This window comes from Podarcis cretensis (genome assembly GCF_951804945.1).
Source record: "Podarcis cretensis genome assembly, chromosome: 4".
Classification (NCBI taxonomy): domain Eukaryota; kingdom Metazoa; phylum Chordata; class Lepidosauria; order Squamata; family Lacertidae; genus Podarcis; species Podarcis cretensis.
In genome coordinates, this window is record NC_137173.1 from 69,862,848 (window position 1) to 69,885,156 (window position 22,309).

General features: G+C 39.7%; 1 protein-coding gene across 2 annotated transcripts in view; it reads right to left on the reverse strand.

Annotated features, from left to right (window-relative positions):
- Nucleotides 1-22,309, reverse strand: part of WWC3 (WWC family member 3) — a 62,223-nt gene that overhangs the window by 11,330 nt on the left and 28,584 nt on the right. For both annotated transcript variants that reach the window (XM_079972490.1, XM_079972489.1), the window contains exons 5-16: nucleotides 21,977-22,056; nucleotides 21,485-21,614; nucleotides 19,319-19,468; nucleotides 18,819-18,842; nucleotides 17,560-17,630; nucleotides 14,819-15,061; nucleotides 13,987-14,076; nucleotides 12,394-12,968; nucleotides 5,333-5,453; nucleotides 3,902-3,976; nucleotides 2,836-2,922; nucleotides 793-985 (exon numbers count right to left, since the gene is read on the reverse strand). In XM_079972490.1, the coding sequence (XP_079828616.1) occupies nucleotides 793-985; nucleotides 2,836-2,922; nucleotides 3,902-3,976; nucleotides 5,333-5,453; nucleotides 12,394-12,968; nucleotides 13,987-14,076; nucleotides 14,819-15,061; nucleotides 17,560-17,630; nucleotides 18,819-18,842; nucleotides 19,319-19,468; nucleotides 21,485-21,614; nucleotides 21,977-22,056 (1,839 nt within the window). The remainder of the gene's footprint in view (nucleotides 1-792; nucleotides 986-2,835; nucleotides 2,923-3,901; nucleotides 3,977-5,332; nucleotides 5,454-12,393; nucleotides 12,969-13,986; nucleotides 14,077-14,818; nucleotides 15,062-17,559; nucleotides 17,631-18,818; nucleotides 18,843-19,318; nucleotides 19,469-21,484; nucleotides 21,615-21,976; nucleotides 22,057-22,309) is intronic.

Genomic DNA, 22,309 nt, shown 5'->3' on the forward strand with positions numbered 1-22,309 from the left:
GAATGTTTCCTGTCAGTAAACCAGCAGGGGGCTCTTTCTTAATGCAAAGTTTAGCATTAGGCCTAAAAAAGACCAGTGAAGTATTGTAATATTTCAGGGAGGAACACCTTAAAAACCAGAAATGTGACCACGCAATCCTGCAGCCACTAGCTCACTCCAGAATGGAAGCCAAACCACGGTTAAGGCAACTTAAATGTTGTTAGGCATGATGTTTGAACTGATAAATATTCATGTATGGGGAAAAAACATGAGCAATTTTGTATTTCCAACAACAGAGCTGCATCGGTTTAAGAAACAGTAATACAATGCCAAACTTTTATTAGCCAGTGGTATGACTATAAACCAGATTTTGTTTTAACAGGCTGAGTATTGTAAATGAACATCCATCATAGTCTAAACCAATGACATCAACAAATCTATCACCCACAAAAAGGGAATTATCTTGACGATTAGATTAAATCTGAGACACCTTTGAACACAGGAATATGAGAAAACTGAAACCACTTTTTTCATTTACAATAGTTCGGTTTTCATGTAAAGCTAAGCCAAATTATGGCTTAGAATGAACAATTAAGTATTCTGGTGCACATTTAGAAAATGGTGTCCAGTTCACTTCTCCCTCAGTCCTACTGCTGTGAAAATAAACCACAAGCCCGGGTGAAGTTTACAGCGGCAAACTTGCTCATTCAACGAAGTCATAGTTTGTTAGGCTTAGTGTTATGCGGGAACCAGACCAACGTAAAGGCACACGTAACACGTGATTTTTTTTTACCAAAAAAAGGCACCCCTTACCAACAATTCTTCTTGCTGGTGATGGCCAACAGAACAGATATAAAGCTGTAGTGATTTCAGCTTCAAAATATTTGAATGTACAGGAATCTGGAAGACTTCATTCAACACTAAGGGAGTTTGGAATTCCAAAGCTCTGGAGCAGTAAGTGGTTGATGTGCCTGACTCAAGAGATGGTAAGTATATCCTCACATGTCTGAGAACATGCAAAATAAAAATAAAAGTCATAGCAGGTAAACAGAAGCAGTAATATCATTTTGGCTTGCTAAATAAACATCATTTTCATTTTTGCATCCCTGATCACTATACTATTAGTAGGTTAACTTACAACAGACTGAAAAACTCTGTAAACCTGTGCATGTGTTACAGCAAGTGTCTCAAATTTGTCAAATATCTACATGTGAATACTAAAATGAATTTTATGAAGGTTCAAAAGCATAGACTTCTTAAGCATTCACAAGGGAATGCTGGTGAATAATCTATAGATACACATCAGCGTTTCCCAGTTTCCCTGCGTTTGTGGACATTTATCTGGGACTGTCATTGCTTATCAAATATCCTTAACACTGCAAGGCCGGCACCAGTGAGTGTGCCCTCAGCATGGTGCCACAAATGGGCAACTGCACCATCCTGGCACAATCTTCTCCCTGTGGCTGATGCAGCTGCCCCCACATCAGATTCCCAGTACAATGTGACTGCTTGCGGCCACCATCAGTCACTAACCTTTTACCCAGCAGCAGCATTTATTATGAAATCCCAGCTGGTTCTTGTCTCTGTTCGGCAGTGGATGGGTGCCATTTTAGATTCACCAAGGCATCCCCTAACAGATGCCTGGCCATGCCAATCCCTGATTCCGCCCCCTCTACTGATTCATTGCGACATAAACATAAACTTTTGTTATCTGATTAATAATATCAGCATGTTTTACTTTTTGAGTCTGTATATTTTACTGCTTTGCAGTGCTTCTTATTTCTTTCTGTCAGGGGCTCAGGAGCAGAAGCACAGGGAAGAGGGGAGATGGAGAGCGAAGGGGAAGAATCTGAGGGCAGCGTAGGAGAAGATGACAGTGGCCCGAGAGATTCCATGAGCCTTTCCAGCGAATCAGAAGATTCACAGAAGGGGGCGCCGGTGGCCAGGGCAAGGGGGGTCCCAAGGGGGACACTCCAGAAGCAAGGGGCCAGCGGGGACTCCCAGAGCAGCAGTTGGAGATCAGGACCAGCTTCCCCACCTGAGCATAGTGGGGGGGAAGAGTCCCAGGTATCGGGGGTAGCGTCTCCCCCAGCAGGGAGAGGAGTCAGGGCTGACCACGCCTCCATCGGAGAGTCAGGCAATGGAGGGGAGGTCAGGTCCAGCTAGCATCCCGGAAGAGGGAAGCAGTGACAGAAGCAGTGTAACGGTCAGGAGGAAGGTCACTGGGTTGGCGCGAGAGCCAAGTTCAAAAGTACAGGCGCGCAGGGCAGCAGAGAACGAGGATTGGGAACCGGGTCCTAAAGCCCGCCGGAGGCAGGGGGAGGAGTCAGGGGACTCAGCGTCAGAAGAGTCCAGAAAGGGGGATGCCCCAGCGGGCAGGAGGACCCAGAGGAGGAGAGAGGAGAGGAAGAGGTGGAGCAGGGCTAGAATCTTAAACTGGTGTCAGGGGGGAGGAGATTCAGACGGAACTTCGGCGGTCTAGGGTTTAAGACGTAGAGCTGCGCGCTACGGCTTTGGAATGGAAACTGAACTTCAATAAAGACTTTTGTATATAACGACGACCTGGCATTGGTCCTCTGTGAGCTGGGACCTTGGGCAGCTCTGACACTTTCTTTTTTTAAATCATGTTGTGAGAGCTGCTTTGGCTGCTCCATAATGGGACAAAATGGTAGTTTATAAATGTCTTTAATTTAAAATAAATATATTAACATTGTTTTTCGTCAGTTTTCTGGAGTTCATCGTGAAGTAAATGGATCACATTCTATTCTAAACCCCAAGTAAGACAGATGCGCCGTATTCTGACGCTTGAAGGAATGGAAAGCAAGAAATCAGGCCAATGTAGGTATTTCAACTTACATTTTACAGCCTTCTTTCACAGCAAAGCCTGTGAAGTTCTTGAGCTGCAACACATGGACCAGGAGACACTCAGTCGCACTGTCATGCCTGAAAAAGAAGTTCTCAATTAATTGGTGACCCAATGTGTGGTCTATAGGATACAAAGACAAAACATGTAGAATCACACATGTAGCACAAATGACTATTTTTATCTGCCAGAAACCCTGGAAGCTTCTTCTTCTTTTAAATAAAATACAAAAATGACAATAAAAACATACTATATGACTGTATCATAGTGAATTACTGACAGAACCATACTTAGTAATAAAAACTAAGAAGGATGACAAAAAACACAACATCCCATTATCACATCCCAGAGCACATACAACAAAGACATGAAGAACAAGAAAATATTGCTCATATCTTACCATAAATAAAATTGCACATAGGTCTCTTGAAACTTGAAATTTCAGTCATTTATGAATAAAACCCACCTCTCAATAAACTTATTAGGTGCATGTCCTTATTGGATATCTTAAGGACTGCCTGATCCCTTATCTTGTGACCCAAATACTGAGATCTCAGGAGGCTCAGATACACAGCTTGGCCCAAGCCTGTAGAACTCTTTCCCAAATGTGATTAGATTGGCACCACCCTAACTGAACTTCAGGCACATAATTAAGGCTTTCTTGTTCCAGCAGGTTTTTTGGTGGGGGGGAATTGTTTTGTTTTATTGTTTTCATTTTGTGCATAGTTTGTTTTTATGTATACCGCTTAGAAATGCCGATGGCCTTCCTTTTCAACATCGCAATGTAGCGGTGTTTAGCTAGTGATACATCGCAATGTTGAAAAGCTGGTATCGCCCAACCCTAGTAGAGAAGAACTGGAATGCCACACCTTACCAAACATGATCTGGTAATTTTCTCCTCACTTTTGGAGTATTCTCTCTTTGAAATGATGATCTGCTGCAGCTTAGCTGTGCTCCAAAAGTTCAAAATTATTTAACCATTAAGGACGCTGCACATCTGGCATACACTTGTGTTTTAACAATGAATATCGACCAAAGAAAAGAAAAGAAAAAACTTACAGAAATCCAACTTGCATTTTGGGCTCTTCATTGCTGACAGCATCACTGTAAAGTGATTCTTCAATATCCTCATTCCTATGTGATAAGAGAAAAAGCAGTTTAAAAACTAGCAGTAGAGCTGTATTTTAATTACCACAAATGACCTGAGCTATTCTGTATGAACAATGCACACTTTACCTACTGCTTATTAAACTTCTTTATTTAGATTATGAACTTCCATCAAAAGTAAGATTTAGCATTATCTAACTCTATGGGAACCACTGCATGTTAACAAGAGATGGCTACAAGCATACATCTTGTGTTATATTGCTGAAAAGGAATGAATTAAATATTTACTTCCTATTATCACATGTTGCTATTCACCTTAAAAAATAATGAACTATAATTTTATTCTCAGACATGCAAACCTGGACAGTTTTTTAACCATTACCAAATTTCTAGCTGCCTGAGATATTTTGAGCCCTTCAGAAAAGGGGTTTTAGTTGAATGGTATAGCCCGTGTTTTACATGCAGGATGTACCAGGTTCAATTCTCGGCAATTCCAAGTAGGGCTGGGAAAGGCCTCCAAGTAAACACAGTCACTCCCTACTCATGAGTAACACGTGAAATAGTCAAAACAGATAAAGGCACCAACATTAGCAGTATCATAGACAGATACTACAACTAACAGAGAGGCCTTTGTTTTAAAAGGGTGATTCAAAAACAGGTGGGTGTTTAAAGCCTGTTTTAAAATCTGCAGCAAAGAGGCCTTGCACACCTCTGAAGGAGGGTGTTCTGTCCTCTGGGAGCCACCACTGAAAAGGCCCTGCTACTCATGCCTGACAAATGAACTGCCTTCACAGGCAGGCATACAAGGCATGTATCCATGCCCAAGCAAGTTCATATGAGCGCAGGTGGTCCTTCAAATAATTGTTTAGTGCTTTAAAGGCTAAAACTGGCACTTTGAATTGGACCCTGAAAGACAACATGAACCAGTGGAACTAGTGAAGAATGGTGCGATATGATGTGATTGTCTTATCCTCCTTCCCATGGAGCAACCTAGCAGAAGCGTTGTGTATATCATCCATGTTATTCAAATTAAAAGCATTTATTTGATTTATTCCCCTCACCCCTTCCTTCCCAAAGGAGCCCAATCCCAAACATATCTTAACTAGCTTCAATCCCAAACATATCTTAACTAGCTTTGGGGGGGGGGAGAGTTTGCAAGACCCTAAACTGTTATTAAGCAAGGAAAGAAAGAAAGAGCACAATAGTCATCAAGCAGCCAGAGAACCAGGTAAAAAAATCTACCTAACTAAAATGTTTTAAAGAATTAGCCATTAGTCAGTAGTGTATATATAAATAAGACTTTTTACCAAGTGTTTTTTGTTGCTTTTTAAGGGAAGGATGTTAAGCACAGTTCCAATTTACAACACATTTATACAACCTGACCTTTTGCTTAAAGCTTCAAACACGCCACTGTCACTAGCCAGTGAATAATTGGACAGACATGCTGAGACTCGCCTGGCTCTTCTCTCTGACCTTCTAGCACTATCTTCACGTAGGGTCACAGCTACAACATGGGAAAACAGCAAAGACAAGGATCATTCATACATTATTATTATTATTATTATTATTATTATTATTATTATTATTTTGAAAAAGCAAAACTTAATCCATACAAATGTTTTATATATCACTAAGGCACCGTGGTTTATTCAAGTTTTAAGAAAGTGCCCTTAAGAAACAGAAGGCACTTCTTGGCCTGAACTAACACAAGTTAACACTGAAGTCTCATTCATTTTAGCTGATCATTAAATACATTCTCATTTATGTCTAGATTGTGTCACTTGCTTCTTTTGTGACGAGGCAAAGACAATACTGTTCATGCAGTTTATTGAAAAAATGAGCAGACAGTTAAGAGGCAATGTTGCGAAAACCAGAAGAATATGTTCCATTTTCACTGGTGTAATTCACTGATATTTACTGTGGCCTTCAAGCCATACCATGACTATGCATGTGCTGTAGATCAACTTGCTTCAAACAAAATTAAAGCAATCTAATATTACATGTCTTCGTGTTATCAAGCTAATCATAAATTAAACAGGTATTCATATACTTGCATAGTGCAGGGTTTATTTTGAAGGTTCTGTGAATATAAATCATACCGTAATTGCTACATACGTTCATGCTTACTAATGGAACCTATAAACCATGGGTTAGATCCAGATTCAGTAAATTGGATTTAGTTCCTACTGAAATAAGAGAGATTTAAGTCGTGACTAATTTATCCCATTGGTTTTCATGAAAGCTAAGTGCAAGTAACTTAAGGTAGGAATCGACCTAGTATATAATTTCAAGTCCAAAATAGACTTTTAAAAATAAATAAAGGGGCAATAGGACTGGAGCAAAAGCAAACAAATACAAGTTACACTTCATTTTTACTTGGAACTCAACATACAGTGGTACCTCGCGAGACGAAATTAATTCGTTCTGCAAGTTTTTTCGTCTTGCGATTTTTTCGTCTTGCGAAGCACGTACTTTGGAAAAGCTTCAAAAAATCACCAAAGTCTTCAAAAAAACCCTCAAAAAAGGCGTGCTATGAGTTGCTCCTCGAAGTCAAGTCGCAACTGCACCCCCTGAATGCACGGTTTTAAGAAAAAGGAAACAAACTTGCAAGACAAAGGAAACAAACTTGCAAGACGTTTTCGTCTTGTGAAGCAAGCCTATAGGGAAATTTGTCTTGCGAAGCAACTCAAAAAACGAAAAACGCTTTCTTCTTGCGAGTTTTTCGTCTTACGAGGCATTCGTCTTGCGAGGTACCACTGTATATGAACAGCAGTACCATGACAGCTTTGCAGACATAAAGGACTATCAGCAATTATACGTGCACAACAGGCAGGATACATGAGGAGTTGATTTTTCAAATGGAAACTACAAAAATGTTCACTTGAGACAGGATACATACAAATAGAGACAGTTTATTTTTCTCAAAAGTCAGAAAAGTAGGAAAGCAGCTCAAAAGGCTGACATTTGTTTTATGCAGTTGTTTAGTAGACTTATGTCACGCCTTCCTTCACCTGTGACCCTCAAGGTAGATCTGTAGGGTTGCCAGGTGGTCACCATTTTTGGGATTGAGCAAACCTGCTTAGTTTCAGCAAGGTAGTTGCAACATTTGCCCTCAAGACCATGCCCTCAGCAAAAAGTAGAAGCTCCAGTACCATTCTTGAATTTTATATACATGTAAAGGTGTTCCAAATAGTACCTTGAGATGTACCGGTATATAACTGACTACACGTAGTTTGACTTGTATCTGTGCTGGCAACTATATTAACATATTCATATAAGATACACATGAGATTTAGACATCAGAGTCCTAGGTGAGATTACTAGTTTATGGGCTGTAAATAACCTACCACTAAGCAACTAGTTTATGAGGCTAGTTGGTATACAACAGCTATGTGTGGCAAGAGAATATACTATGCATTTGATGCATGTATTTACTCAATTGTGTGCAGCACAAGTATGTGCAATCTTAGTGGACCAAGGGAAACCTGCTCTGCAATATTCCATTTAAAATAGTTGCAAGGAGTAAAATGCAGCACCCAAGGAATCAAGGGGGAAGTATCAACAAATCAAAACAATAAATGCCCTTTGCTGCATCTTTTATTATTTTCCCAGCAAGTGTTATCTCTATGTCCCACCACATGATCCTAGTAGACTAACAAGCCCTAGTAATTTCTCTCATGCTTGTAATACTTTTCAATTAATCTACACTATTCAGGTTAGCAGCATTTTTGAACCTGGAAACACAGTTCCCCTTTTGATCAGTTTCCTGGTGAACTGCCTTGACAATGGATAATATTATGCTGCATGGACTCACTCCAGCCCACCAGAGGAAAGAACAAGTGTGATTTTTCCAATCTTTGCAAAGTTCAAAGGAGCCGAGGAGAGCTTCACTACCTGAATTTATCTTTCCTATATGGTAATAAAGTTCTGCAAATTTATATAATTTTTACAAAACTGTAATGAACAAAGAAGAAGTGCCACAAAAAGCTGGCAGACTAAAAGACTCTTTCACTGACTACTATACCTTGGAGATCACCAAATAGAAAAAAGAAAAAGATATACTGTGCTATAGAATAGTAAAAAAATAATGAAGAATCAAGATGCAATATGAAAATGTTTCAAACATGTTATAAATGTTTCAGTTGAAGTTATTTTGCCTGATGCTTTCAAATGAATTAACAAGACAATGCCACTAAAATTAAAGTAGGTGCCACCTATCAGCATGCCTTTTACAAAGTATTAGCAGAAACACAGCTTGACCAAAAAAAAAGGGACACAAGATTTGAAATATCATGCAGCAGGCAGACAAAACCTCTGAAATTTAGCATATTATAAAAAGGTAAAGGTAAAGTCTGACAGTTAAGTCCAGTCACAGACAACTCTGGGATTGTGGAGTTCATCTCGCTTTACTGGCCGAGGGAGCCAATGTTTGTCCACAGACAGTTTTTCCGGGTCATGTGGCCAGTATGACTAAGCCGCTTCTGGCGAACCAGAGCAGCACACGGAAACACCATTTACCTTCCCGCCAGAGTGATACCTATTTATCTACTTGCACTTTGACCTGCTTTCGAACTGCTAGGTGGGCAGGAGCTGGGACCGAGCAACGGGAGCTCACCCCGTCACGGGGATTCAAACTGCCCTAGAGGCTCAGTGGTTTAGATCACAGCACCACCCTTAGCATATTATAGTATATAGTAATTATAGTATTACTATACTATAAGTCGTTGTATAAAGATATACCCACAACCAGTTGTGACATGTCATATAGAGTAATTTGGTTTAATTATCGTGAAGCCTGAGACATTAGTTAGTGGACAGAAAAACTACCATCAAGTTAAGTAATTTTAGTTACTAAAACTGTAGAAAGACATTCACCAAGCAGTAAGAATGTGTGGTTACTTTAATAGCTTTTATAGTATTGCTATTTTTGGGGTTTAAAATACTTTGATGGCAGTTTTAAAAAAATCCTTCCAAAAATAAGGAAATAGTAATCCTCACCCACAATTTACCAGGCATGTAGAAGATAGCAATTTAAGCTGCAAACACAGAACATTATTACAGTAGTCAATAGTGGCTATTAAATAGAAAATAATTCGGTTAATACTGCAGCAACATGAATGGGCTATAATGGTTACAGATGATTTTGGGGGATGAAATCAAGGAGCGCATATTCCACCCTCCCAACATGCACGCAATACAGAACAAAAACAAACAAACAACACACAAACACACACACACTGGGCTTTACAGGCAGGAAGAAAAAAAACCCACCACAAGAAGAAATTCTAAGTTCACTTACAGCAAATTTTTCTGTTGTGCCACGTGAGAAACAAAATACAAGAATAATTTAAGTAAATGGTGAAATCAGTTGGTCAAACCTGTAATTTTTGTTAAAAATGAACCATTATTTAAGAACAAACTGAAACTGTGATTCAAGAAAATAGCCGGCATTGGGGTGGGAAGTTTAAATTCAGTAATGCTTTCCAAAGCTTGTTATTTGGATCTTAACAGTCCAGGGTAAAAACAATACCAAAACAAACAAACAAACAAGTCTATGGCTTGCCACCAAGCAAGAATGCTGCTCTGTTTCATGCTCTTTACCTTCTTTACCTTATCAAATGCAACCCTTTTGCACAGCAAGATGTCAATACTAGATGCTTTACGGGCTGCATAAATCTGTGCTGGAGTAAGATTCCTAACTTTGCTTGGCCTGCAGAGAGTGAACTCCTGGTATAAACTAAACCTTACTTGGCTAGGCCACGTAGCAGCGATAAAAATGTCCCTTTTGTTGCACTTCCTCTTCCTGACATTTCCATCCATTGTTGGCAAAAACCTTTGAATGGTAGTAAAAAATCCCAAGTGAACTGAACAGCACTTTACTAGTATAAAAAGAAGGGTCCTGGGAGCCCTTAATCTCAAACTGCACTAGGAAACATGCCAAGTTAAACAACTTGTTCGTACAAATAATAAAGGTGGATTAGGCAGCTATTAAATTGGATCACTACTGGCAGCATCATATAAAGGTAAAAAGGTAAAGGGGACCCCTGACCATTAGGTCCAGTCGTGACCGACTCTGGGGTTGCGGCGCTCATCTCGCTTTATTGGCCGAGGGAGCCAGCGTACAGCTTTCGGGTCATGTGGCCAGCATGACTAAGCCACTTCTGACGAACCAGAACAGTACACGGGAACACCGTTTTACCTTCCCACCGGAGTGGTACCTATTTATCTACTTGCACTTTGACGTGCTTTCGAACTGCTAGGTTGGCAGGAGCAGGGACCGAGCAACGGGAGCTCACCCCGTTGCAGGGATTCAAACCGCCAACCTTCTGATCAGCAAATCCTAGGCTCTGTGGTTTAACCCACAGCGCCACCCGCATCCCAGCAGCATCATATAGGTCTCTCTTTTTCAGGGGTGGGGGGAACGCTACAGGAAGGCTGTGGCAAATAGAGAACCCATTTTTTGTGGGCAAAGTTTGTGGGGGGAGTTATTTCAGTAACTCGACTCTTACCTTTCCTAGACCAGCCCTAGGTGTGGACAAGTGCAGGCAGCACAGGAAATAGAAACCAAAGGGGAATACAGGATATGAGGGGCTTTTTTGGAAAATGGACATATATTGTCCAAGAGTAGTTTATTGCCAGATTAAGTGCAATACAAGCTAATTGGCTGCAGCAAATGCAAGTTTAAACATTTGGCCAAAACCTGATGAGGCTGGAGGAAGTCACCAGAAGCCTGACATTCTTTGAATGCATCTGTGTCAATAGAGAGACTAATTTGACTGGACAACCTTCAGAATGTACGTCACTATTTATGGTGAAGAATTGGTAGCCTAAAGTGTGGATCATAGCTCTAGCAGAAAAGCTAAAGATTTGGGAACTGAGGAAAGCAAAATAGGAAGATACTTTATAGCTAAATGGAGCCACCTTATAACACTAGTGGCTTGACAAGTTGGAATAGTCAAGCCACCAAAAAACATTATGGAAGAATTCACTACCATAGTATATCTGGTTTTGAATTTCATGATTTATGGATGGAGACTGGTTCAGGAAAGAGGACTATATGTTGACTATATGCTCTGACCTGACTATATGCATGTTAGACATTCACCAAGTTGTATTGTTAATCCTTAATTTGCCGTTTTCAATTGGAATGATAGTATGTAGATGTGTATGTACGTTTATTGTAGAAAACTCAGTGAACAATGATAATTTGAAAGAGGTGAATCCAACGTATACAAAGTACTTAAGGTGGATGGGGGGAAAAGGTAACTTTAAAAAATACTAAGATAAAATAGAACTAGAAAATAGGATTGGGTGTTTAAGTGGACCACAAAAGGATGAATCAGGGTGATAGTTCACCAGCGTGTGTGAAATGTTTTTACTATGAGATGCAGCAGCGAAGGTCATAGAAGAGGGAATAACTGGATGTGCACAGAAGACTTGGAATCAAAGATGGCTATCACAAGAATGCAGACTTGGAACTGAGGAGTAATACCACATGTATTCCACATGTACTCATGTGGAAATATTAGGCTCTGCATTTATTACATACAATTTTATTCAGCTCTAGAAATAATGCAATATTGAAAAGAATATAGGGAAGACCTACAACAGACAAGACTTGAAGAGATTTTAGAAAGTATTCAGTTGAATGCACTTAAAAACTGTGCATATTGAAATAACCTGGTAAGCAAAGTTTCTACTTGCATAAAGGTTTCTAATTGAACACTATTATTAAAAAAGTCCAACTTTTGTGCTAATACCAACATGCAAAGAAATACTGTGTGAGACTTGCATGTGTGATCCTGTACTCAACCCTGGTTTACCCCTTCAGTCAAACACACCTTTAATTTTATTTGGATTTGGGCTGCTATTCACTTTGTTGTGAAGAAGAAAGACCCTAATTACATGAAAAATACTTTGAAAAACCATTCTTTCAAGAACTGAAAGACAAGACATGACAGAAGTTTTTCAAGGATGACTTTGGTAGGTATTATGCACCATGGCCAGCCCACTTGTGGTCCTCTCTTCTAGTACATGAATCCGGAAGATTTAAAATTGTCAAATTCATAACAAGGCACCATGGAGTAAAAAAAATTGCTGCTTTGAAGACCAAGCAACAACAATTTGCCTTCCTCCAAACTTATTACCGTAATTCCATGTTAATTAACAAGTTTTATAGCAGGAACACTAACTGATCAGATTTCACTAATACTTTTTTCCATATTCATAGAGGAAAAACACAAATTAGTTATAACAAAATAAAGGGCAGTTTTGAGATTCCTGTATAAATAAATTCACAAACCACCTAGGCAATTTAATTAGTTTCATTAATTCCTGCCACTGCAGTTATTTAAACTTACGAAACTTACTTATGGCATAAGCATATCATGCATTTTAGGGTTTTGAGAATCAACAAAACAAAATGTTGAAAGCCAAAAACTTACCTCCAGAGGTTGGAACATTTGTCAGTTGCAGTCCTGCTTCTCGGAGTCCTTCACTGCCTGTAGAATATTCAAGAGCCTTGGATGAAACAGTTTCTTGTGCTTTGTCTTCACCCAAAATAGAGGCCTGAGCTCTGAGCATTTCTAAGGCACCTGTTCCCATCATTTCCTCATATCCTTCTGACCGCTGGGCCAATGGAGAATCCCGAGAAGGAGGTAGGACGGGGGTATCCAGGGGGGAACTTGGTGGCGATAGTGAGGACAGAGAAGACCGTGAGGACAGAGATGCTAAAGATAAAGGCGTGTCCAATGATCTCCTTTGCTTACTGCAGCTAGAATGTCCAATAGTTTCAATATACTGTACATCTTTACTGTGAGAATCAACAGGAAATGGGTCATATCGCATAAGCTGCCCATACTCTGTAGCACTGTCTGATTTCTCATATTGAGGAACACCATAGATGTCTGTGAAGCTGACAGAACTGAGAGAGCCCCTGCTGGACGCCAAAGATCCACGGCTGGATGCCAATGACCCCCGACTACTTCCAGATGATATTGTTAGAGTGCTGGCAGACAAGCTAGAAGACAAAAATGCATTTGTAAATGTCTGCACAAATGCTAAACACAATGGGTTGGTTCAGACAGCCCTTGGCACACAAGCTCCTTTGTTCCTGGCCTCCCACACCTCTCTTTCGTAGCAAGCCATCCTTTGCCATTACATCTGCAATAGCAGCCTATGGTTTGTGTTTGAGACCTCCCCACCCACCCCCATATACATTTTTCCTGCTTGAAATGCTAGTTGCATGGCAAGTGAAAACCAAGCGCCCCAATTTGAATAAAAGGACAAAGTTCAGTAGTTCCAAGTTGAAAGAAGTAGAGTGTCTTAGGGTAGGATTGAACATATTAGCCTGGAGTTTAGTTTTACATGCAAACTGAGTCAATGGAATCCGTATTGTTTTCTCAGCTTTATTTTCAACTGTATTCATTTCTTCACTTTCTGTTACTCTCAGATTGGTTTCCTAACAGGATCTCTGTTATAAAAAGTCACCAGAACTTACCCAGTACTTCAAATATCTGTCATCAATTTCCCACAAGAAATTCAGTCTTTTTTAAGTTTCAAAGTCTGTAACTAAGTAAAGTCTGGTCCAAAATTGAATGCCTATATTTCTTAATAAATGCTTACAATAGCAAAAAATATGATTGCTTTTGATTTAACTGACAGATGAGAAATATTAATCAGTTACATATAATCATCAGTCATTGTCGTCTTCTAATCAAATATACAGATAACCCTCAAGATTTAGGAAATTGGCCAACAGCCTACCAAGTTTGTATCATTACTATATCAATCTGTATTTTGAAACTTAAGAGTGCTTTCTGGATTTTTGGAGTTAAAAATAAAATAATATTCCTAATCTACTGAAATGGCCATGAAGCAATATGCTAGCAATATATAGCTAAAAGTAACGGTAACCTGTTCAGTCTCATTTAGAGTATAAGACTATGAGACTATATCTAGGTCAATTTTACTTTTTTGGAAAGCCAACTGTCATAATTTGCCATAAACACAAGAATCAATTTCTCTGAAGAACTAACCTCTTCAACTGCGAGCATAAATAGGATGTTAAACGAGTTGCTTCTTCCAACTGCATGAGCAGACAGTTCTTCTTTTCTTGTAACAGTATCCTATAATAGAATAAACTAGTATTCTTATTTTGCAATGACAGTAAAAAAACAACAAAAAACGTTCTATTTAGTGGCAGATAAAATATTAGCTTGACAGATAAAATACTAGCAAGCAAGCAAACAATAACTGCAACTGGTATTACTCACATAGTATTTACCTCTATAGTTGAATTAAAGGTAAAGGGACCCCTGACCATTAGGTCCAGTCATGACCGACTCTGGGGTTGCGGCGCTCATCTCACTCTATAGGCCAAGGGAGCTGGCATTTGTCTGCAGACAGCTTCCGGGTCATGTGGCCAGCATGACTAAGCCGCTTCTGGCGAACCAGAGCAGTACACGGAAACGTCGTTTACCTTCCCGCCGAAGCGGTACCTATTTATCTACTTGCATTTTGACATGCTTTCGAACTGCTAGGTTGGCAGGAGCAGGGACCGAGCAACGGGAGCTCACCCAGTCGCGGGGATTCGAACCGCCGACCTTCTGATCGGCAAGTCCTAGGCTCTGTGGTTTACCCACAGTGCCACCCACATCCCTGCATAGTTGAATTAGACTGGTACTATGTCAGTTAGTTAAACCAGCTCTGGAGACTTAAGAAAATGTGGCATAGCAAATAAGAGCCAAGTAGGATTTGTTAAGAAGCACAAGCATCCACTATTTTAGTAAAGCCTCCTAACTTCATTACTATCCCAATGTGTTTGTTATATACCCCATAGCATCTAACAAAATAATTAAATCCTTAAACCTTTCGGCTGCACCATGAGAAGAAGTGGCCCGAGCCTGCTGGATTTCATCCTCCAACCTCCTCTTTTCCTCCTCTAAACGATCCATGTCTTCCGGGGACCTCTGCTGCTGGCTTATGACTTGCAGTTCTTGTAGGAGAGCTTCTTTCTCTTTGATGAGCTGAAGATGGTCTCTGTCCGCTTCCACCATCCCTGGCCAAGACTCATGATCATGCAGAGCCAACTGTTGCTGGATACTGAAAACCCTTCATTACAAAGGACCACCAAGAAATTACTAACTTACAGAAGAAGAAAAAGCAAGGAAAATCTCTACAGTACAGTTATGAAAGTCCTTAAAATATACACCACACATGTACCATCTGCTATCATAAGCTTCTGGAAAACCCAGGATAAGCTTGAAGAATACTGTTCCATATACTTGTATGCATTAGGTGCTCCTGGTTAAAAAGCACTCTCATAACTTTACTACTGGAGGGTCATCTATATCAATCCTTCCAAAGCAGCTTCAAAAGTATGCATTACTGCAAATTCCACTTCTTTCCAGTAGGCTCTTTGTCTTTTAATACCGTACGTGTTCATAAAAATATTTTTACTTTGGAATCTTCTGAAAAAATGTTATTATTTTGACAGAATGAAATGTAAAATCAGGGGAAATGTTTGCATCTATCATCCACAAAAATATTTGTTACGCATCCCATGAAAAAGACTTGCGAACATGAATTTGTACTATCATGGTGCAGGAAAAAAAAGAGGAAAAACACTGATATTGAATTTCAATTATCCTGAGTGACATTTTCCATCAGGAAAGTTCTCTGAAGACTAACTACCGTATTTTTCGCCCCATAGGATGCACCGGCCCATAGGACGCACCTAGTTTTTTGGGGGGGAAATAAAGGGGGGGGAATATTTTTTCCCCCCCAGGTGCGGGGCTGGGGCGGGGGAAGCCCGAGCTTCCCCCGACCCCAGCCCCCAGAACAGGCTGCTATCCCACGTAGAGCTAGAGTAGAGCCCGAAGCTTGGGGCGTGCTGAGCTCAGCGCACCCCAAGCTTCTGGGTGCCGGCAAGAGCTGCGTCTCCCACGGCTAGCGGATAGCTTCCTGAAGCCTGGAGAGCGAGAGGGGTCGGTGCACACCAACCCCCCTCGCTCTCCAGGCTTTAGCGAAAGCCTGCATTCGCCCCATAGGATGCACACACATTTCCCCTTCATTTTTGGAGGGGGAAAGTGCGTCCTATAGGGCGAAAATACGGTACATCCCAAAATAGAAAATGAAATGTAGCACAATTTTGAACTCAAAACAAAAAACAGTAAAATTTAGTTAAGACTACCACCTCAGTTAAATACATCAGGACTTCATTCAAATTAATAATATTTGCTGTAATAAATAAATAAATGCATTTGTTTTGAACTGCTAAAATGACAATGGGACAGAACACCTAAGAAAATGCACACTGTCCAAACAGCTTACTATCTACTACAGGAGAAAAACTTTATCCTTGGTATACTGAATGATTAAGTCTATTATTTTAGATTCCTTGACATTGCTTACAGTAAAGGACAATGAATACTGCATGAATTCTTAGCACGGTCTCTAATGAAAAAGCACACACACACAAATTTCTATTTTGTGGAAGAATTTTCTCAACTCCAATGGTGACACATATACTTTGCTTTCTCATCACTTTGGATAAACAGGAGCCTGACGAAAGTATTTTTAATGTACTGTAACATGTTAATTTAGTAGCTTGTAGATTTAAACCAAACGCAGCACATTCCTACACCCACACTGTGTAGCTGCAATAGATGTTTCATTAGCAAAGTGAGGTTGAACACAGAAATATTTTGTGGAGACAAAAGCCATACAGAAATGCCAGCAAGCTAAGGGGAAGGAATGCATGATAAATGAAGAATGTGACCACAGAGATAACTGGTAGAAGCAAATATGCTCTGAGTTCTTACCTAAACATGGTTTTAAATACAATTACTATATATTTGATACAAAAAGCTACAGCTTTTCTGAAAAGGAGAGATTTATGTACTAATTCCAATTATTATTTTATTGCATGCCTACAATAAATGATCTTGGTCCAATTTTTAGAGGTGTTTCCCACTTTTACATGGAGTTTCCTGTGATCTCCTACCCAAGCAACTAACTGGCTCCACATCTATTTCAGCAACATGGCAACACGATTCCTTTTGTCCTTTGTTAGTCTACTGTGTAAAATCATAAAAAGTGCAGTGCTTCTCTGATTTGCCAATCCTTGATGGGAAACACTAACTGCACATTTCATTAAATAACTATTCTTATACCTAGGCACAAAGTTTCAGACACAAACTTTTAGATGTGACTTACATCTATATTCAATGGGTGTGAAACTACTAGTGATAATATTCAAGCCCCATTTGACAACCTGCCCCACTCTAGATGCTCCCTCTTATCTAGCTGACATGATCAGACCTAGAGGTCAACTAAATGACCTGGCAACTATAAGTGGTGTTGGAAATCAGTCATGTTAAGTGACCTTTGAACTAAATGAGGTTTATAACGAGCTTTATAAGCTAACAAACATTGGTTAATGAGCAACCTTTAACCAAACTTAATAATTACAGATGTGTGAATGTAACCCACATGGTTTAATAAACCATAGCTTAGTTTCCTGTGAGAGCCAGACCACTGATTCATTTAAGAATTGAGCACCATCTGGTTAGCATTGGTGATCAACATTGCAAGTTATGAATACTTACTTCTTTCTGGCCTCTTCATATTGCCAGCTCAATTTTATTTTGTCAGCACGTCTTTTGTCATCAAATCCAAACTTTTGAAAAGCAAGAAAAATGACAAAATTAGCACTGCATTAGAAAATAGTAACACTGTGAGGAGAAATGTAACTTCAACATCAACACCTAACCAGGAGTGTTTACTGGAATAGGGCAGGGCAGGGGCAAAGTCAGGGCTGCACAGCAGTGCCAATGGAACCAATTCAACACTCTTGCATGGCACCCAACCTTAACATTGTCACCCTGCATAAGCAAAACAGCACTGACTCACTGTACCAGCCACTTCTGTCCCAAATCTAGTCCAAAACTATTTTGAAGCTATTATCATTTTGTTCATGATACAGTATCTTGGATCCCAAGTATAAATGCCTATAGTGATTTACTATATCTAATCTAAGACCCAGAATTCATGCTAAACTATGTTTAAAATACCATATAAACTTTTAGAAAAATACATAGTTTGCTACAGAATGACATTTTCTTTATAATATTGAAACTCACGAGTGCAAACCTATGCCAATGTACCGTATTTTTCGCCCTATAGGATGCACTTTTTCCCCTCCAAAAATGAAGGGGAAATGTGTGTGCGTCCTATGGGGCGAATACAGGCTTTTGCTGAAGCCTGGAGAGCGAGAGGCGTCGGTGTGCACCAACCCCTCTCGCTCTCCAGGCTTCAGGAAGCTATCCGCAAGCCTTGCGCACCCGGGCGGAGGTCCCGCCGGGCGCGCAAGGCTTGCGGGCAGCAGCCTGCAGCCCGAAGCACGGGGCGAGCTGCAGAGACCGCCCCGTGCTTTAGGCAGATATCGGCAAGCCTCACGCGCCCTCTGGGCTCCCAAGGCTTGCATGCAGCAGCCTGTTCTGGGGGCTGGGGTCGGGGGAAGCTCGGGCTTCCCCCGCGCCTGGGGGGGGGGATAATTTTTTTTTCTTTATTTCCCCTCCCCCCCAAAAAAAAAACCTAGGTGCGTCCTATGGGGCGGTGCGTCCTATGGGGCGAAAAATACAATACATTGGTTCTCAATACCTCATTCTCAGTAATTTCAAATAAATTAATGACTACACAGGCAACTGTTAGACTTCATATTTAACTTCTTTGTTTGAGGCTCTAGACCTTTCTCAAGTACAGATTGTTTCTGTGATTGATTCAAAATTCTATGAGCACAAAGGGAATATAATTCTTACGTAATATGAGTGCTTCTTAAATCAAGCAATTCAGCCATTATACATACCATGCTGGAGATAGTTGCCCATTCCTGCAACAAAGAAAAAATGATAGACAGAAAATATACTTTGGAACAAACATAGAAAAATGGTAGAAATTACATATGCTTTGTAGAGTGAAAAAATGTATGCAAGGTTTAAATAGCTAATGCAAATCTCAACCAGAAAAATAGATTCTAGTTTAATGCCTTAATGAAATGCAATATGTTAAGAGATTTCTTCAATTTAGTTGGATTTGCTAAACAGTCTCACTAACCTATAAATTGGAAATCAACAGTATAGTTTAGAACAGTGCTACATTTATATTATATTATATTATATTATATTATATTATATTATTAATTCAACTTCATTCTTTTGCTTCAGTAGAAGGTAAAAAGCCCATAATGCAATTATATGCATTGTGTGTTTTGATTAAATCCTCTTTTGAACTGAATTGGGAAAATATATTTAAATGCTGTTACTGCTTTTTCATAGCAAACATATTTAAATAAAAATATTTGCATACCTCTCCAATGATATCAGTTTGAGAACAAGCATCAGAGTAGTGTTGAGGTAAACTGGAGTCACTAAGTGGGCTAGAATTATGATGAAGATCCTGCAGAGATTCTGTAATACAACAGCTATTCCTGAATCCATCTGTCAGCTTGGCCAGACTCTTAAAAAAAGAACATTAAGAAAAGCATCTTATAAAAAAATCTATTTGTAGTTTAATCATCCTTTTTAAAACAAGTCACTAATAGCCCATGGATTTCTGTTACTAGTTTACGACAGCAAAGATCACCATATAGAATGGAATCAGGACTTGCATAGAAAGCTTTTTTTAAATGAGCTTATCTATACAAAAATATAAGTTTAACATGATGCATATAGCAACAGGAAAACATTGTAAAATGCATGAAGTCTAGACAGACTTAAAAAATAGCTAGTATTAAGTAGTCCTCAAGACTGTGTGCACGAGGAGCTTTAATTCTGTTGAGTAATATATAAGGGACAATTTTTTAATGCTGGAAATATCTATAAATATCTGTGCTACTTTACATTAACTCAGATCTTAGCTTGAAGCAGCTGCCATCCAGGAGGGTAGATCAGAATGGCAGGCGGTAGTGTTCAACAGATACCTCAGTAGAACTATTTGTTGGAAAAACCAACATTTTCTTTCAGTATCTCCTAGGAAAAGCATTTCAGCCTACCCCATATGGTCTGACAATTGGGAAGGTATTTTCATATTGTAAGTTGTTTCACTTTTAGTGGGGAGTTATCTGACTAAGTATTTCTCCCCTCCCATTATGTTCTGACACCTTGTCACGTCAAGCAAACAGAAGGGATTATTCATTAAACAATTCTGTCAGTTAACCCAAAGATGATTTCACTGGAAAACCAGTCTAAGCAGCTAGTAAAAGGCTCCCAACACAATATAAATCCAGCATTTAGCAAAGTATCACTTACAGTTCAGTTTAGCTACATCCATTTATTGCAACTTTATAGCTATTCCTTTTTCTTTCTTTCTTTTACTATAACAATATAATATTTCCAAAATAAAATCTCACACACTAACAATTTGAGTATATAGAGGACTTCCTGACAGGCCACGAAAACAAATTCTCAAGCAATTTGAATTCTTCTTTAAAGTTTCCTTATAAAAATGATATTTTTTCACATCAATAACATCATTTTAGTCACCATACCCTATTTAGGCCTGGCTAACTCTTCCTGTCCTTTTACCTATATATGGACCAACTGTCAACAAATTTTCCATCAGCTCAGTTTTCCAACACCTACACAAAAATGAGTCATGCTCATCTAATCCAAGAGCATCAACTAAAAAGGGGATGTTAAGGTGAGTATTTCCTTCTTCTGGAAATAACCCCATCCCTGGTCATTTAAATTGTCTCTGAAGGCAACCTTGAGTGTTTTAATGGAACATAGATACATAAATAAATGACTTCCCATTGTGTCAAGTGATACCAGGTGTGATTGCTGCAAAATATAGGGCTGAGAAAAGCCAAGGGTGCATTTTGGGATTCTACTAAAAGTCTGGGCACCTGAAAGCCTGTAGCCTTTCCTCCTGGATGTTTTTTGCTTCATTATAACTGGACCTTATCTGGCTGTGAGGAGCATGTGTGATCTCAACATTGGTTTGTTACCCCCCCCCCTCCAATTTAACTTCCATATACAGTGGTACCTCGGGTTACATACGCTTCAGGTTACAGACTCCGCTAACCCAGAAATAGTACCTCAGGATAAGAACTTTGCTTCAGGATGAGAACAGAAATCGTGCTCCGGCGGCGCGGCAGCAGCAGGAGGCCCCATTAGCTAAAGTGGTGCTTCAGGTTGAGAACGGTTTTAGGTTAAGAACGGACCTCCAGAATGAATTAAGTACTTAACCTGAGGTACCACTTTACAATACAAACACTGAAGAACAGGAGTCAATTGAAGAGGAAACACTGATGTGATTAATGTTACATTACATTACAAGGAAATGGAACGAACTATGGACCTTTCATATTTCAAAGCATGGTAAATCCATAAATGGTAAAAATGAGAAACACATTTCCACAAAATACGTTACTGACCAACTATGTATGCACGAAGTAACATTCTGACTTGGTATAAATTCCCAGTCTTGTATAAGACAACAAATGTCATTCATAAGTAACTGACAGCTTCTTACCTGCATCAAGTCTTGCCTCTCTCTCTCACCCAAACAAATAGCCTTCCTGATGCTTCGAAGCTCATTCATTATTGCTTGGGCTTCATCCAATTTGTAATTCATATGGGCATTTGACATCTTACGGTCAATCCTGTTATACAAACAAGTAGCAGGAAAGTTACCCATTTCTGGTAATATATAAACTGAAATCAATCTTATTGCTCAAGGCGGGGGGAGGGGGGCTGGCCTTCTAGATAATGGCCAGAGAACAGAGAGTACAAGTGTCAAGTAAAGGGAGGGTTCCTACAGGGAACAATTCAGGAGGAGGAGCTTCCCAAATTAAACACTGTGTGTTCACTGTAACATTCCCACAGGAAATGTTAGAATTATTTGGAGAATTGTTGGTAAGCACAAACATCAACAAAGTGCTATTATGAACAACATTCATAACTGTACTATCTACACCAGCAAGAATTAGGGCAAAACACCTCATCCTGCTTCATTTGAACTCACTCTTGTAGTGTCTCTACGCCTCTCTCTTTGTACTGTAGTTCTTGCTTCATCTGCGTTAATTCCCGCTTCAACCTAGAAAGCTGGAGAAGACCAAAAAAAAGTTAAGAGAATAGTATGCACTGGAAACATACTACCACTGCTGCAATTGTTCCCTTCATGTACTTTCTCCATTTTACTGGTTAAAGTGGGTTTCTAAATCCTAGTTTATTGGGATACCATTAATCAGAACTTCTGGTCCAGAAGTAATGGCTAATTGTAGTTTCCTAGTTTCCTTCTTCACTTTCACAAAGGTAAGAGAAAATCAAGTGAACACAGCTCATGCACATCCTAGCT